General features: G+C 46.3%; 1 protein-coding gene across 1 annotated transcript in view; it reads right to left on the bottom strand.

The window, feature by feature from the left end:
* Nucleotides 1–411: 411 nt before the first annotated feature.
* Nucleotides 412–17,587, bottom strand: part of KLHL25 (kelch like family member 25) — a 32,568-nt gene continuing 15,392 nt past the window's right edge. Inside the window, exons 2-3 of the mRNA XM_079954276.1 lie at nucleotides 8,476–10,302; nucleotides 412–931 (exon numbers count right to left, since the gene is read on the bottom strand). Coding sequence (XP_079810402.1) covers nucleotides 8,516–10,285 — 1,770 coding nt within the window. The 5' untranslated portion in view covers nucleotides 10,286–10,302 and the 3' untranslated portion in view covers nucleotides 412–931; nucleotides 8,476–8,515. The remainder of the gene's footprint in view (nucleotides 932–8,475; nucleotides 10,303–17,587) is intronic.

Raw genomic sequence — 17,587 nt, 5'->3', positions numbered from 1 at the left:
TGATAGGCTGAGCGCCGGTGCAAACAGGAACAGAGTAGGGGGAGCCAAATCATGAGCTGTGTATTTTTGAGGGCATATTTCATGGGTGCTGAAGGAGGTCCTAGCAGGGACAATGAGGCGTTGTGGGCACCAGGGGAAGACCTCAAGGGTGCCCCTGTGCCCACAGAGGTTGCCTATGTGCAAGGGCACTCTAACCCTCCCAGGTTCTGCAGCAGGGCCTCAGTATTTGTCCCTCTTCCCACCCAACCTCGCTTTTGCCAGTGTTACATTGCTTCGTTCAATTTTTGCGGCGGTGTTTTGCAGGCTGTACCATACCAGGGAACAGTGTGTTTGTAATTACCGCTTCACTAGCCCTGTTATTATCCTCACATCAGGGGTACTTCAAAAAGAAGCAGCCCCGTCCAAAGCAGACAGCTTCCCAAAGAGCTTTTATTAAAATTGTCGTAACTCCTGGGGAACCATCAAAGTAGTACAAAGGAAGACGTGCTTCTTTTTTCCAAAACGACTCAACGCAAATCTAGCCCTTGCAGAGGTGCCTGTGCTTCATTCATGTGGTGCAGCCGAGAGACGAGTTTCTGAATTCCTCGAAAGGCTTCCTTTGTCTGAAGAAAGATACTGAGGCTTTTCAGTCCCTTCCCTTACTGGGCTCTCTTCCAAACCCAGCCGATGCCAACATGGCACCCGTGTGGTGCTGGCAGAGCTGCCGCCATCGAAGGATGTCCACAGTGTGTTGCTCCCTTTACCTTTGAGCGAACCAATATGATTTGCTCAGGCTCCCCATCAATCCATACTTCTTGGAGCAGCCTGACATCCCTCCCCATACTGAGGCAGCGAGAGGAATGAGCCCTGTGGAAGGCAGTAGACAGCAAAGCCAGTAGTCACTTGTGCAGATTCCAGTATCACTACTGACATACAAATTCAGTGTCGCTATCTGTGGGGAGAGAGGGAATAAAACATTAATATCCTGACCACACAACTACTTATGTGCTCCCTTGAGTCCAAAGTATCTGGAAGACACCCAAATGAGGAAGGCCTCTTGTTTCCAGAAAGGCTTTTTGGACAATAAACTAAAGCTTGCAGGAACCACCTCAGAGAAATGGACTGCCCAATCCTCATTCTCTCAGTCCGCCTCCCAGTCACCTACCAACAATGGGACTATTTGCTTTCCTTCTCCCAGCTACCAGATCTCATGTGTCAGCGCAGCAGCTGGCGATTTGAGCACCAGCAAATCGAGCTGTCCAGAGCTAGCCCTCCATCTTATGTCCAGAGATTAGAACTGCATAGCAACTGAGTCCCGTTGCTAGGGTGGCACCTTATGTATCTCCAAAAGAAGTTGTCAGAAGACCACGGGGATTTGCATTAAATGTGCTCATTTTTTAGCCATGGACAAACCCCTGGAAATAATTACTATAATATAAATGGAAATGGCCATTTAAGGAGGACTGTGACCAGGTGTCCTGTCGGCCAGCTCAGTCTGCTTTTCAGGTGCAAACTCTGGATGTGCAACCTAAAGGCCCCTGATGCCTTCCCTTCTTTGATGTTTTATTCTGTTTTTTTCTGTTGGGAGCCGCCCAGAGTAGCTGGGAAAACCCAGCCGGATGGAGGGGGGGGTAATAAATATTACTACAGTGGTACCTCAGGTTGAGTACTTAATTCGTTCCAGAGGTCCATTCTTAACCTGAAGCACCACTTTAGCTAACGGGGCCTCCTGCTGCTGCCGCGCCGGCGGATCACGATTTCTATTCTCATCCTGAAGCAAAGTTCTTAACCTGAAGCACTATTTCTGCGTTAGCGGAATCTATAACCTGAAGCGTATGTAACCTAAAGCGTATGAGGTACCACTGTACTACTACTACTAGTACTACTACTACTATTATTATTACTGTTACTATTATATCTCAGGGTTGGGTGAACTGTGGCCCTCCAGATGTTGATGGACTCCAGCCCCCAGCCAGCAGGGCAAAAACATCTGGAAGACCACAAATTTCCCAACACTGTTTCAGAAGTTACAGTGAGGCCTAACTCCTTGTCGCAGCATTTAGATTTTCAGGACTATGTTGCTTCAGGACCTGTATTTTACGTTTTTGGTTAACGGAGCTTGCTAAGATTTTGATGACTGGACTCTTTGCAAGTGCTACTCTTTTTCATGTTTTTAATTATACGTCTTGCCATTTTACGTGTGTGTGTTGTGTCTGGGTTGTTTGCCGCCTTAAGCACAGGCAGAAGAGCTGAATGCAAGTTAAGTAAATTTTGTTTTTGCTAACAACGCCCCCCCCCATCCATTTAGTTTGTTTAGTTCTAACAAACTAAAACTTCTCTTGTTCCAGTCGGCATAACTTCATTTTGCACATGCTCAGAGTCACTGGGCTGAGGGGGCCAGAATCTTTCAAATCAAAAAACTGGCAACATGCCTTTGATATGAACTGTTTGAGTGACTTAGTTAATTTGTGAAGGGTACTGAGAGTTGTGAGAAGACCCCTATTCCCTTCAAAGAACTACAATTCACAGTGTGGTTTAATAACCAATTCGCCTTCCTGGGGAACCCTGGGAATTGTTAAGTGTGAGGTGAATGGGTGCGTGTGTGCCTCCTAAGCACTCGCAGCACCTATGACAAACTACAGTTCCCAGGATTCTTTGAGGGAAACCATGACTATTTAAAGTGGAAGGATACTGTTTTAAATGCACTGTGCAGATGGGGTTGAATGCTGTATATTCTGTGGCTTCTGCGGGGGATGCATGCTCCTAGTCCTCATTAGGACCATTAGGACTTTATTTGGGGTTTTTTAATGCAAACTACTGGAAGGACAGATTGTGAAGCTGAGGCTCCAGTACTTTGGCCACCTCATGAGAAGAGAAGACTCCCTGGAGAAGACCCTGATGTTGGGAAAGATGGAGGGCACAAGGAGAAGGGGGCGACAGAGGACGAGATGGTTGGATAGTGTTTTCGAGGTTACCAGCATGAGTTTAACCAAACTGCGGGAGGCAGTGGAGGACAGAGGTGCCTGGCGTTCTCTGGTCCATGGGGTCACGAAGAGTCGGACACGACTAAATGACTAAACAACAACAAATGCAAACTAATATATCTTCTCTCCTGCCAACCTAGCAGTTTGAAAGCACGTCAAAGTACAAGTAGATAAATAGGTACCGCTCCGGCGGGAAGGTAAACGGCGTTTCTGTGTGCTGCTCTGGTTCGCCAGAAGCGGCTTAGTCATGCTGGCCACATGACCCGGAAGCTGTACGCCGGCTCCCTCGGCCAATAAAGTGAGATGAGCACCGCAACCCCAGAGTCGGCCACAACTGGACCTAATGGTCAGAGGTCCCTTTACCTTTACCTAATATATCTTCTGCATACCTGGAGAGTTCCCTGGCACATTCAGAAACCCCTATCCAAGATGATGGGCACAGGAGCATCGTGTTAGGAAGGAGTGGGGTTGCCTTTTTTTCCTTATTGCTGCATAAGAGTGCTCTGTGCTGGTGCTTGTGTCGTACCTTATGATTTCAATCCAGGCTTGGCTAGAGCTCGGTTTGCACAACACCTTGTTTCCAAAAGGCAGCCACTCCCACCCAGCTTGGCTTGATAAACAGGCTCTGGAGACAACCATCTGCTCGGCAGAACCAGCCCGTTTTCTGTAGCCAGTCTTCTCCTACCCAGGTTACAGAGGACAATCCAGTTAATTCCTCCTTGCGAGGCAATGCACCTCAAGCCCAACAACGTGGGTTCACAGCAGCTGAGGAATGTTGAGGTGGCGATTGACTGAACTGCTCTGATGTCAGAGGAGGACGGGGCTCTAGATTTTGTTAGCTGAACTGCTCTAAAACTAAAGGCCCTTTGGCTCTTTGTTGGATGAGCTTGTGTAGAAGCTACCAAGGAGTAGAACAGGTGAGGAAGGGTAGAAAAGGAGGAGTCTGGAAAAGGAAGAGGATGCAAGACAAAGGGAGCCTAAAATGGATGGAAAGGGAGAGGAAATTTGGAATGCCGAGAGCTGTCAGTCACACATGTTGAAGTCCCTGGCACAGCCAAAGAACTGAGTAACACAAGATCCTCCTCCATCTAGGTGAGGACTGCTGGAGGCTCTCAATGTGTACTAGATGGGGAAGGGCTGTAGCTCAGTGGTAGAGCTGCTGCTTTGCATGCACAAGGTCCCAGGTTCAATCCCCAGCATCTCCAGGTAAGACTGGGAATGTTCCCAGCCTGAAACCCTGGAGAGTTTCCTCTGTCAGATGCAGTATGCTTTGGCAAACCAGTATACCTGAAGGAGCATCTCCACCCCCATCGTTCAGCCCAGACACTGAGGTCCAACGCCAAGGGCCTTCTGGTGGCTCCCTCCCTGTGAGGAGCAAAGTTACAGGGAACCAGGCAGAGGGCCTTCTTGGTAGTGGCACCCACCCTGTGGAATGCCCTCCCTTCAGATGGCAAGGAAATAAAACAACTATCTGACTTTTAGAAGACATCTAAAGGCAGCGCTTTTCAGGGAAGTTTTTAATGTTTGATGAATTATTGTATTTTAATATTTTGCTTGAAGCCGCCCAGAGTGGCTGAGGAAACCCAGACAGATGGGTGGGGTATAAATTATCATCATCATCACCACCATTATTTTATTATTATAATTGCTGGAAACCACAAGTGGTCAGTCCTGCTTGCATGCTTCCCATAAGCATCTTGCTGGCCACTGTGAGAACAGGATGTTGGGCTGGATGAATCTTTGGTTTGATCCAGCTGGGCTTCTCATGCAGGGAATGGAATCAGATAGGACACAAGTTGGTACATTAAGCAGGTTGCTTGCTTTTACAGCCCCAGAGAAGAAAAACAAGATTTCTACAAATGAAGGGAGGGAGGAAGGAAGCAGGTGAGTTGCGTGGTTGGATCTTGGGCAGATCCAAATGCAGAAATGTGCCAAATGAACTGGAAATGCCAGAGTACCTCACTTGCCAAACAGTCAGCTTCTTGCAGAGTTTCACGGCTGGCAGCTTTTCATAGCAGATGAGTCACGGGGAGCCGTCTATAATTAATTACTTGTGGTGTTTGAACTCCCTGAGGCCCATAGGTTGCTTAACTGTAAATGGGTTGATTGGCAAAGGAGCCAGAAGTTCAGCACCACAGCCTCACTCTTCTTCCAAGCTAGGCCAACAAAATCGTACTAGTTTGGCAACTGGTAGTTGAGGCCAACCTTTGCTAACCTGGTGCCTTCCAGATATTTTAGCCTGCAACTCCCATCCGCTCCCACCGACTGGAATTGTGGTCACCTGCAAAACCTGTGGAGGGCACCAGGCTGGGGAACGCTCATTTAGGCTGTGGTTTTTACACAGTAAAACAACAAGCGAAAAGGAGAGTTTTATTGTAATAATAATAATAATAATAATAATAATAAATTTATTTATACCCTGCCCATCTGGCTGAGTTTCCCCAGCCACTCTGGGAGTCTCCCAATCAAGTGTTAAAAACAATACAGCATTAAATATATGTAAATGGAAGAGGTGGTTGGAGGTAATCATGTGAGCATCGAGGACAGCAGTGGGATGGTGAGCCAATATAACCCGAAATCCATTTTTATGGAGCACTAGCAGCCAGTTTACAGCACAGAAATCTAGGACATCGCGCTGTGTTTGGAAAGCATATCTGGGCTTTACTTTCACAATGTTAATCAGAGTTAATCCACAGAATTACTGCCTGCGCAATAAATTAGTGTCACACGATGTTCTGCTCAGCAAACGAGAATTCATTCTGAAATATGATCTAATGCGATTAACACCAGGGGAAAGGCAATCCAGGTCACATTCCTCCTTTATAGCCAACATTATTACATATATACATTACAGGGGCAATGCTTCAATTTGTCGATATTATCATAGATTATTCCAGTCTCTTTTTGTTTTGTTTTAAATCACTTCTAAAGAAGAGAGAGGACTGGCTTCTGGGGGTACATGCAGCAGCTCTTGGAGGACAAAAGGTAGGGAGAAGTTGAACGGATGAATGCTTGCTGGTACTACAAGAAACCCAAGCCCTTAGGAAGCCAATTTGTCAGGGAGAATGCCAGTTAAGGCAGAAGTTTGAAAACTCTAATCTGTCCCCACCACAGCTTTCTGCAGAGTTCAGCAAGAACTTCCAGCAGGGAGCTTGCTGCTCATCTCTGGCTCAGATTTACAAGCCTCCAAGTAAGATCTTGAAAGGTTAGGACAACCTTCCCAGCCTGGTGACGTCCAGATGTTTTCAACTATGACTCCCATCAGCTCCTGGCCAGGTCTGATGAGAGTCGTAGTCTGAAAACCGGTGGAGGTCCCTTTATTAAGAAAATGTGATTTAAGAGTTGCGTATCTTTTCACAACAACGTTTTGCTTTGAAATGGAGGCCCCCTCCTTTGCAGAAAAAGGCAGAGGCATCCTATCTGACTCTGCCAATATCATTCCTGCCCCAGTACTAATTGCAGGGGACAAGCTCTGTTTGTGAAATCATACTGGAGAAGAAAGAGAATCTGGGCCCTTCCTGTCTTGCTAGACTGCAACTCCATCATGGATGAACGCTGACTACACTCGTTGGGGCTGATGGGAGTTGGTGTCAAGCAACATCTAAAGAGCCAAAGCTTTCCCCATCACTGACGTTAAAGGTATGTGTGTGCGTGTATATACATGTAGACGGTAAAGAAACAGAAGTGTATATTTCAGCAAACACTTCATCACTGTTTTTCCAGCTGTTTCAACTTTGAATTTTCACTCCTCTTTGGCACAATTTTTGCTGCTAAACTACAGAGCACGTTGGGGACACAAGAGTTTTGCTTATAAAAAGCCCAAGAAACTGTTTGTCAGCAGAGGTAGCCTGAAATCCCCAGTAAAATCTGGCCCAAACATTTAAGGTGTAAAACTATGTCATTCTCAACCCTTTTAGGGCAGAGTATCCCCTTGAAGGTGGTTTGAAAACCTTGGTATTTTGCTGTTCAGGAGACTTCCCATTCTGGGACCTGACATTATTGAGGGACAGTGCAGGGGCAAAAGGAAAGGATAATTACAAACTAATATGTATTGGTATGTGAGAGCATTTTGTGACAACCTATACCCAGCTGAAACAGCTTTCCTGGTGGAAACCTCTTTCTGTTAAGAATGGCGAAAGCTTGGGCCTTTTTCTTCTGGGGAAGAAAACCACCAGCCATTATCCTCAGCAATGGCTGCTGCTGATACAAGCATCCTGGCCCTTCACTACGTGTGGGACGCAGCTGCATGGCAGGCCCATAAAATTAATCTCTGGTGAGAAAGCAGCTCTTAAGGGGAAGCCCTGTAACCCGAGCTGGAGAAAAGATGGACTCCACAATGCATTCTGCAGCAGTATTTAATAGCTAAGCAGCAGTTAATTAGATGCTGAAGTGGCTGTGTCAGTTGTCAGGCAGTGCTGCATGGAGGGGAGGGGAGGGAGTGGGAAGGGGCAGCAGCAATGGGGTGTGAACGGACTGGAGGCTGGAACTGGGGGAAACACGGGTCAGTCCCATAGCAGAAGCAAGCAGCTGCTTCATGGCAGAGCAGACCTCTTCTTTCTGTGTTAGAACCCCAAAGAGGACAGCAAGTTTAACCAGGCCTTTTCAAGCACATTGATGTGGTTGGTTCATATGGGGAAAGACAGTCCTTGATGGAAGGCAGTTCTGGTTTATTTAAGGCTTTGTAAGTCAAAACAAGCACTTTGAATTGGGCCCAGATACCAATTGGCAGCTGGGCCAGGACTGGTGTCCTATGCTCAAAACATCTTGCCTCGGTGAGTAACCTGGCTGCTGAATTCTGAACCAGCTTAAGTTTATGAACCATCTTCAGTGGCAGCCTAACATGTAATGTGTTGCAGTAATCTGGGAAAGAAACCGTGTTTTGAACGCGTTATAAACATGCAACACTAGATGGTACAGGAGGGTTAAAAAAAAAAAATCTACACAATTTTCCATAACGTTTTTCTTTTCTTTTGTTATAACAATTTAATTTCTGACTTATTTATAGCAGGGTTTTCCCCTGTGTGTAGACTCAGCCCTAGATGTTACCAGACGACAGAAGTTAGGCTAACCCTGTCCAGATAGGTAGGTGTGCAGCTGGGCTACCAGCCGAAACTGATGGAAAGGGCTCTGTGCCAACGAGCCAACTGAGCCTCAAGCCACAGCAAATAAGTGTAACCCCCTCAAGAACTGGCAATCACCAGGGCATTTTTATTTCTGCTTGGAATGCTTTCAGCACAGTTCCCATCCACCCCACAAAAAAGTCTCTAGTTGTTGCTTTTATAAACTCACCCTAGAAAAGTTGAAGGCATGTATAATTTTTTCTTAAAACAAAACTCAAATAAATAAATAAATGTTTGTCATGGTACCAGAGCAAAGACGCCATCAAAATACACACCTTTGCAGGATTTTTCACATCTTTTATATTTGTTAAGCTTCTGGGGTTCCTGTCTAGAAGTCCATGCAAAAGAGGAACCTGCAGGCATCAGCAGAAACTTCCGTTAAGATACCTTACCTCCTCAAGCTCCTCAGTTCTCGCCTGCAGACTGTGTGCCTCAAGCCGGTAAGTGTTTCCAAGTGCTAACAAATGCTGTTGGGATGAGAGAGTAAGGCACAGTGGTAATGCAGTTCCAGGTGTCTGAGGTCGGGTCATAACAATCCAGCGTCTTGCACCTCTGGGTCCCAAAGTAGCCACCCACCACATAAAGCTTGTTCCCAGAGGCCAAAGCGTGGCAGGACATCCGCTTGGCCGTCATGTCCCCAATCCGTGTCCACTGGTCTGTTTCGCAGTCAAAGCGGTAGGCGGAGGCCGCCGTGTACTCCGTGTCTCCACCCATGATAAAGATCTGGCTACCCAGGACGGCGCCCGCCGTGTAGCGCCAGGGCTGGGGGCACTGGGCTTTGATGGTCCACCGGTTCTCCACCGGGTCGTAGCACTGGACTTTGGACACCATGTCACGGTGGATGCTGGTCCCACCAAAGACATAGAGCTTCAGCCTCGCGCTAACGACGGCCGCGTTGCTAACGCCGTCCCTCAGAGGGGCCACCATGGTCCATTTGTTGGCGAGAGGGTCGTACTTCTCCACCTGCTTCAGTGAAACAGAAGGAGAAGCTGGGAAAACCCCGGCCACCGCGGTGTGTCCACCGACGACATAGAGGCAGTTTTCCAGTTCGGCTGACCCATGTCCAAACCGAGCGATAAGCATTGGGGCAGCTTTGGACCACTCCTCGTTCACTGTGTCATAGACCCAGACATCCTTGGAGACCCCGTTTTCGGAGCCCCTGCCTCCAGTGATGTAGACTTTGCAGCCAATGGCGCAGGCGCTGAACTCTTTTCGAGGGCTGGGGAGGTCGGCTTTGGGGATGATCTCTTTCGCCTTGTGGTCTACTTGGTAAACCTTGTCACACATAAACGTCTGGCCACCTAAGATGAGCAAAGTGTGCCCAGCCTTCCGAGGCCTGGCACAGGGGCTGGTGACCACCCCGTCGTTCTGCAAGATCTTCTTTTTGCACCAAAGAGCTTCATCCATGATTTGCTTGTTCTGGTCTTCTGCCGTGATCAGCTCCTCGTAGGTCATGGCTTCCTTCAGGCACTCGGAAGGCAGCAAGGCCAGTCGCACATTCTTCAACATCTCCGGGAGGAAAGACTTCCTCTTGTCCAAGTCATGCTTCACCCACTGCATGACTGCCTTGAAGACCTTCTCCTCATCCTCAATTTCCAGCTCATCACTGGAAATCAAGTCCAGCAGGGTGTCCTTGGAGAGGTTATTGAAATCTTCGTTTCTGTGGACTGTCTCAAAGTTGACCAAGCACATCCTCCAAGAAAGCTCATAGAGCCTCTTGCACTGGTGAGCATCTGAAAGGACCATCATGCCCAGACAGTTGGAAGGGTGCAGGTTCTTCTCAAGGAACTCGGCAGCTGCATCCCTGATGTCCTGGAACTGCAACATGTCCCCGGCTTCCAGGAGGGACTCTGCATTCTCCTCGTTGATTATGATCTTGGAGGAGTAAGCATAGTCCAACAGCAGCTCCAACACCTCTGGGTGCAGGCTATCGTCGAAATTCACCTTGTCGCCCAAGCTCTCGCGAAGGCCGTTGCTAAACATGGCTTCGAAGTACCTGCTGGCAGCAGCAAGCACAGCCCGGTGGCATGGAAAGGACTTATTCCCAGCCCAGAGGGTGACGTCAGTGAACTTGCAGTGCTTCCTCATGGTGTTGAGGTGAGACAGGACACAGTCTGGATGGGAGGCTTTGTGGAACAGCAAGATGTTCATTGAACCAGTGCTCGTTCGGGATTTACGGTTTTCATGGACGCTGACTGACATGACTACTGGACTGCTATCTGTAAGAAAATGAACATAGAAATTCTGAGTTTCAGAGGAAGGAACAGATTGGTACCTGCTGTTTTTCCTCACCTGAGATCAGCAATGCAGGCCCACCTCTACAAAAACCAAGAATCATGGAGCATGGGCTATCAAGACCCAATGAGGCAGAGTGCTTAGAAAGTTCAACTTACAGTAGAGAGACCCAGTTTCAAGCCCATCCTCAACTGGAAAATTCAGCAGACAAAGTTGTACTAGTCACAGTGTCTAGTCTGCCTCACAAGCTTGTTGTGAGGATAAACTGGGGGGGGGGGCGAAACACATTTTGTACGTTACCAAGATCCATTCAAGAAAATGAGCCAGAAACATGTATTGCATATTGCCCCAAACAGTTAAATGCAACGTTTTGTTTCCGTGGAAGTATGCCTCCAATTATGAGGTGCTGAGGGTGAGCACCTGGGACTCAATCCATCTCCAACAGTAAAAATAAATAAAAAAATTAAAAACTTGTGCTGTCCAGTAGCACCTTAGGGACCAACTAAGTTTGTTCTGGATATAAGTTTTTTGTGTGCATGCACACTTCTTCAGATCCAACGGTGACATCAATGAAAAGCAGCTATCTACATCATGAACAAGAGCTGAATAAAAATCTGTATCAGGGTCTGCTGCCCCTGTGAATCCTGCCACCTGAGGCGGCTGCCTCATGGGTAGGCCAGCTCTGGTTGGGGCCTTAAGTCCAGCTGAACCAGGAATAAGCTTCTGAGCTGGAGATCCAGTGCAGCCTAAACTGCTTATCTCAGTAGATTCCGTCATGGGATTGCCCCGTTTGGCTAGTTATTTACTCTCTAAACTTCAATCCCCTCATCTGCAATATGGGGGGATCACAATACTGACTTAAATTAACAGGGTTGCTGCAAAGATTCCAACTAGGAAACAACTGGAATACTCGATAGTGTTTCAAATAAAAGTTTATTATTCATCATCCTTGCTATTAAATTTATTGTTATTATTTTCACTTTATTATATTCTTGATTTTAATTCTACTCTGATTTCCAGGAGTTACTAAATCAGAGACTGCACCCTTTAGACATGTGCTCTGCTGTTTTGCAATCCAAACACTGAAAAATCCTGTTAACATCATTTTCTCAATTCTAGCTGTACATGAACCGTGGGGTGTCAGGAGGGATTCATTTCGCAAGAAATCATTCTTTTTTTTTCAAAACAAATATGAAAATAAATGAAAATTTCACACCATTCTCCCACTGGACATTGAAGAAAAATAAATCTATACTCTGCATGCAGACAGGCGCTCGTAAGCCTGGTCAAGGGAACAGTATATTCAGAGGAAAGGGCACTGGGCTGTTCTTGGCTTAGCCTGGGTCATGCTGGCTTTGAGTGCAAGAAGAAATTACTGCAATTTCCAGGGAGGCTGTTTGGCTTCTTTATAAAATAGGTGGCTATTAGCAGGGTGCAGAGATTTGATCCTGTGTTTCTGCACAGTCTCGTGCTCCCAATTCTGCCAGACTCATTTGCTTTGCAAAAAACAGGTTTAAGCTCCCATCAGGGAATTGGGTAGGCCTACCTGTCTACCAACTGGTTTAAAACAAACAAATAACTCCCAAAGCCGCCCGCCCAACTAGATGGTTATTTATAGTGTTTTTGTATGGGTATGACAGTCTTCCATCTCTTGGCAAGCTACACCCATAGCGTAACAATCTTCAGGCTAACATAACATGAGTTAATGGAACCCCATGAACAGAGTATGCTGGCAAATCGACAGCTACATCTCTTGAAGCTACTCCACCGAAATTGTCCTCCATCTAGAAAGCAACCATAGCAAGGTTGCAGGTTATTGCATTTTCACCTCACTCTATCTCCGAGAAATTGAAGGTGGTGCACACATGGAAACATAGGAAGCTGTATTCTGAATTAGACCATAAGTCCAGCTAGCTCAGTAGAGCCTACACTGACCTACAGCTGCTCTCCAGGAATTCAGGCAGGGAGATTTTCCCAGACCTACCTGGAGATGCTGGGGATTGAATGTGGGGCCTTCCACATGCAGGGCACAGAGCTAGATCCCTTCCCCAAAAGAAAATCCCCTCATATATACCCCATAATCCTTGCAACAACCTTGTGAGGTAAGGCAGGCTCAGAAATAGTGTCTGTCCCAAGGTCACCAGGTTAGTTTCCATGGTTGACGAGGGGTTTGTGTGTCATGGTCTTTGGCCAGAACAATAAACATGAACTAGGACAGATGAGGGATTTGAAGCTGGGTTTCTTCAATACTCCCAGTCACTATGTAACACAGGTTCAGCCTCTGAAAGCTCCACTTAAAATATTTCAGACAGCAAGGCTTGGAGAGATGTTTTTTAGTATACATCTTTTATTTTCTATTTTAGTATGCTTTAGTGACCTATGTGTAGAAAACCAGGGTACAAATAATACTTTCTAAGCAGGGACGCGAGTGGCACTGTGGTCTAAACCACAGAGCTTAGGACTTGCCGATCAGAAGGTCGGCGGTTCGAATCCCCACGACGGGGTGAGTCCTGTTGCTCGGTCCCTGCTCCTGCCAACCTAGCAGTTTGAAAGCATGTCAAAGTGAAAGTAGATAAATAGGTACCACTGCAGCGGGAAGGTAAATGGCATTTCCGTGCGCTGCTCTGGTGTCGCCAGAAGCGGCTTAGTCATGCTGGCCACATGACCCGGAAAAACTGTCTGCAGACAAACATCGGCTCTCTTGGCCAATAAAGCTAGATGAGCACTGCAACCCCAGAGTCGTTCACAACTGAACTTAACTGTCAGGGGTCCTTTACCTTTTTTAAAAATGTCTTTCTAAAGTGGTATAGTAGCGCTCAGTGCCGGATTTACGTATAAGCTAAACAAGGTACAGCTTAGGGCCCCACTCTCTTGGGGGCCCCAAAAAATATTAAAGGGGGAAAAACTGGATGTACATTTCCAAAATATAAGATAAAAAACAAATAAAATAAAACCTATATACAGCAAGTGTTTTGTGTTGTGTAGGCTCCTATGATGTACTGTAAGTAATGGGCCCTGCCTGCTAGCCTGCTCCCTAAAATATCACTGGTTTCAGTTCAACAATTACTTTGATAAAATACATATTTTGTTATGTGCAAATTGCTTTAGATACCTATTAGGTCCATAAATTACCATATAGCATATATTCAACACAAAAAAATGACCATCTGTTGTTGACAAAGGACAGCTGGACATAGAAAGGGCCCCATTAGCTTCAGTAGCTTAGGGCCTCATCAAACCTAAATCTGGCCCTGGCAGCGCTTAAATGTATGGCATGAATGCAGCCCAAGTCATCGGTGCTCCCATCTCCTCTATGAAGATATGACAAATTGCAACTGCAGTCAGCTGACCATGCTCCCCACCCTCCAGGGCTTGACAAACCCTTTTGAACTCAGCCTGCAGAAATAATATTATTATTTTTCTTTAAAGGCGGCAGTGCTGGGGAGTGTTTTCCAGCCACAACACATTGCCAGCAGGCTGCGCTCGGTTGGTGGGTCACAAATTGCGCAGGCCCACCTGGTGGTCATTGGCTCCTGGCAAGTCAGGCCTCTCACCTGCTGTTCTGAGGTGACTCATCTGGATTCCAGACATCCTTCCACTTGCTACAACAAAGCCTTGCCAAGAGTTATTTACCCACACAAAGAATCCATCCCCAATTTGGGTTTGTTTTGCTGCAAATTGCCCACATTGCTCACTCCCGCTGACTAGGATCTAGCTCGAGGGAACAGCCTATTTTATTTTATTTTTGGCCACACATGCAAGAAAGAAAGAGGAAAATTACAAAGCTAAAATCCCAGAATAATAATTGAGGGGTGGTTTCCCCTCCCTTTTTCTCCCTTGCCTTCCTGGTACACATTCCCAGATGATAGGTAAATAGACTGGTGGTTTCAATTATAATGTTTCTGGGAATGGAAAGAGACTCAGATCCCTGGGGAAGGAACGAGGGGGGCGGGTCACTGGTTTGGGGTATAAATGGGGAGATTTTTGGACATTTCCCCAGTACAACATTTGACAGAAATGCATTGTTTCAGTAAAACTGGCAGCGAAATGAACAAAAGCAAGATAAAAAAAAAAGGACAACTGGAAGGAATATAATGCCCATCAAATCTAACTTGCTTTTATTTTAGGTCAATACAGTATTCCTAGGAAACATGCAGTTTTTCAGGCGTGCTAAAATTACTATGTTTGCAGTGCCTTCACCCTGCCCCCCACAGCAAATATAAATAATGTAAGGAACGTGTTTGTTATAGAGCTCAAATACCTTAAAATATTTACAAGTAAAGCTTTGAATTTGTTTGCTTATAAAATTTAAACTGCATGCATCATGCTTTACTGAATTTCCCACCACCAATCAAATATTTCAGTTCAGCTACTTCTCTAGCTATCGGGAGAGTTTTCCAGATACACAAGGAAAAAAGAAGCATTGCGTAAGTATTCCTTTCCTGCTCACCTAGAGGTAACTTTTACTCCTTTACAGGTGACCAGCTGAGTGCTATTTGAACAAGCCTGGCTCTATGTGCAATGTACATTATTGCAAAGCGCTTCTGGCAGGACTCTTTTGGCAAGATTGAGGTTCCCGTTGCTACAGAGATAATCAAGCCCACCAGAGCTCTTGCTTCTGCTACTGAAGGGCTGGTTCCGGGGGTAACCAAGAGTCATCACGAAGACATAAACTCTGAATTAAAAGTCTGGGGCTTAGCCCAAGATTTGATGGATGTGCGCAGATGCGAGAGGTTTTAGCATCACCAAAGCAGCAACAAATGAAATATGTATGAATCTACTCAAAGGCATCAATTTAGGCATCTGCCTCCTCAGGCACCCACACAACCCAGTAAATACCTAGGCTTGTGCAGAGAAGTGAGTTAACCAACACTTTCATTTTTCCCAGCATGCAAAAGCACCCACTTAAAGATTTCACTTTCCTGTGCTGATCCCTGAAGGCTCGGAGGATTTGAAACAATTTAAAAGAAAACACACTGTTAAACTTTGCAGAGCGGAGTACGCACTGCATACTTTTATTGCCTCTTCCCTTTAAACTAGTCTGAATCATGTCAGATTTGCAGATGTGGCACTGAAGCCGCTCTGGGTGCAAAGGCATGTGACACAAACGATTTTTACCACAGCACACCAGTGCTTAGTAATACTTGAAATTAATAGGTAAGAAGGTAAAGGATCCCTGGATGGTTAAGTCCAGTCAAAGGTGACTATGGGGTTGCGGCGCTCAACTCGTTTTCAGGCCAAGGGAGCTGGCGTTTGTCCACAGACAGCTTTCCGAGTCATGTGGCCAACATAACTAAACCACTTTTGGTGCAACGGGACACGGTGATGGAAGCCAGAGCGCACGGAAACGGCGTTTACCTTCCCACCGCAGCAGTACCTATTTATCTACTTGCACTGGTGTGCTTTCAAACTGCTAGGTTGGCAGAAGCTGGGACAGAGCAATGGAAGCTCACTCCATCACAGGGATTTGAACCGCCGATCTTCTGATCGGCAAGCCCAAGAGGCTCAGTGGTTTAGACCACAGCACCACCCAGCCAAGAAGTCATCTTGTCAAGCATCCTGACACCCAACAGTGATCACTCAAATGCCTCCACAGCTCAGTGGTGTAGCACCTTCATGCCACGGAAAGGGCCCACGTTCATAATTGTGTTGGGAAAGCCATGACTGTTAAAGCGGAATAAGAATGCGTTAAATGTGTGGTATGGATGCGGCCTCTGTCTTGTCAGGATTCTGTTGCTATTTAGTAGTTCGCATTCCAGGCATGGGCTGCAGTGTTTGGAACTTCTTAGTTTAGAAAAAAAAATGTGAATATGGCATGACATAATAGAAGTTTATAAAACTGCATGGTATGGAGAAAACAAATGGAGAAAAACTTTTCTTCCACAATATTAGAACTTGTGGACATCTGGTGGATGTTGGAATTCAGGACAGATAAAAGAAAGGACTTCTTCACACATTGCATAGTTAAAACTATGGAATCTGTTGCCCCAGGAGAAAGTGATGGCCACCAACATGGATGACTTTAAAAGATGGTTGGGCAAATTGATGGAGAAGGTGGTTATCAATGGCTGATAGCCATGATGTCTATGCTCTACCTCCATGGCTGGAGGCAGCAATGCTTCTTAACACCAGAATGTTGGAAAACACAGAGGAGGGAAAGTGCTCTTCTGCTGTCCCGCTTGGGTCAATGTGAGCACAGGATGCTGGACTAGATGGGTCCTTGGCCTGATCCAGCAGGCTCCTCTTGTGTTCTTACGGTTCAGGACGTGAACAGCCTCTCCTGGTTCAGATGTTACACAGGAAACAGCTTGGTATCATCAGTATATGGGTGCCACCTTGTCTCATACCTAGTAGGTTCATATCAATATTAAACAACAAAATCATCCATGGTGTCACCTGCAGATCAATTTTCTGTGGGCCAAGGCTACTCTCTGTAAGTAGACAGGAACAAGGTTGCCCACCCCAGTTTTAAGAGAAGGGCAACTGATCCCTGCATCATTATTTTTGGCAGCAGAACCTTGTTTGCCCCCCTATCATGCAAAGTTAAACAATTATATAAAATCTCAGTCTGTTAATCAGGCAACAGCCTCATTGATGCGATCCAAGCGCTGTGTCTGGGGGGGGGGGGAACGCCTCTCAAGCCCTGGTTCCACAGTGGATTCCTAGCCAGGTGTTGACTTTGATCAATCCTTAACCACTTGATGATATTCCACCCACTGAGTTTAGTTTGCAAGAGGTGGAGTTCCCTTAATGTCTGCCCTCGTCATCCTGTGTGGCATTTAGCAGCTTCTCCTCTGGAGAGTGACTCAAGGGGCAAAGTGTTCTGTAAACACGAGAGCTAATTATTCACCTAATCTGCCAAAGATGAATATGCTGGAGTTTGAAGCCACCTGGTTCAAACTTTTGGGCAGGGATCAACAGCAAGCAAGATGCTACGTTGGGGAGCAGAGGGGGAATTTTGCTGAGGACAGCTAGAAGCAAGATGACAAATACAAATAAGATAAGGGAATAAATCCTTCTGTCAGCACCGCCTTTAATTGCCATTTCAATGCCAGCTTGCATTGTACAACTTATATGTTGTACAGGATGCACGCTAGCACATTCAGCTAACATGTTGCAGGCACAGATATACCTACTTGCCTTCCAGTGGGAATCCCCACCTCACCCCACCCCTGCCCCATCTTGGGTGACTTGTGCACGGAATTCCTGTTTCATTAATAAACACATGGGAGGAATAATCACCCTCAGACATTTCTATGCTACTTTCAA

Source organism: Podarcis cretensis (genome assembly GCF_951804945.1).
Source record: "Podarcis cretensis genome assembly, chromosome: 14".
Lineage (NCBI taxonomy): Eukaryota > Metazoa > Chordata > Lepidosauria > Squamata > Lacertidae > Podarcis > Podarcis cretensis.
Note: the sequence above shows the minus strand (reverse complement) of the source record. Positions and strands in the feature narration are given on the sequence as shown.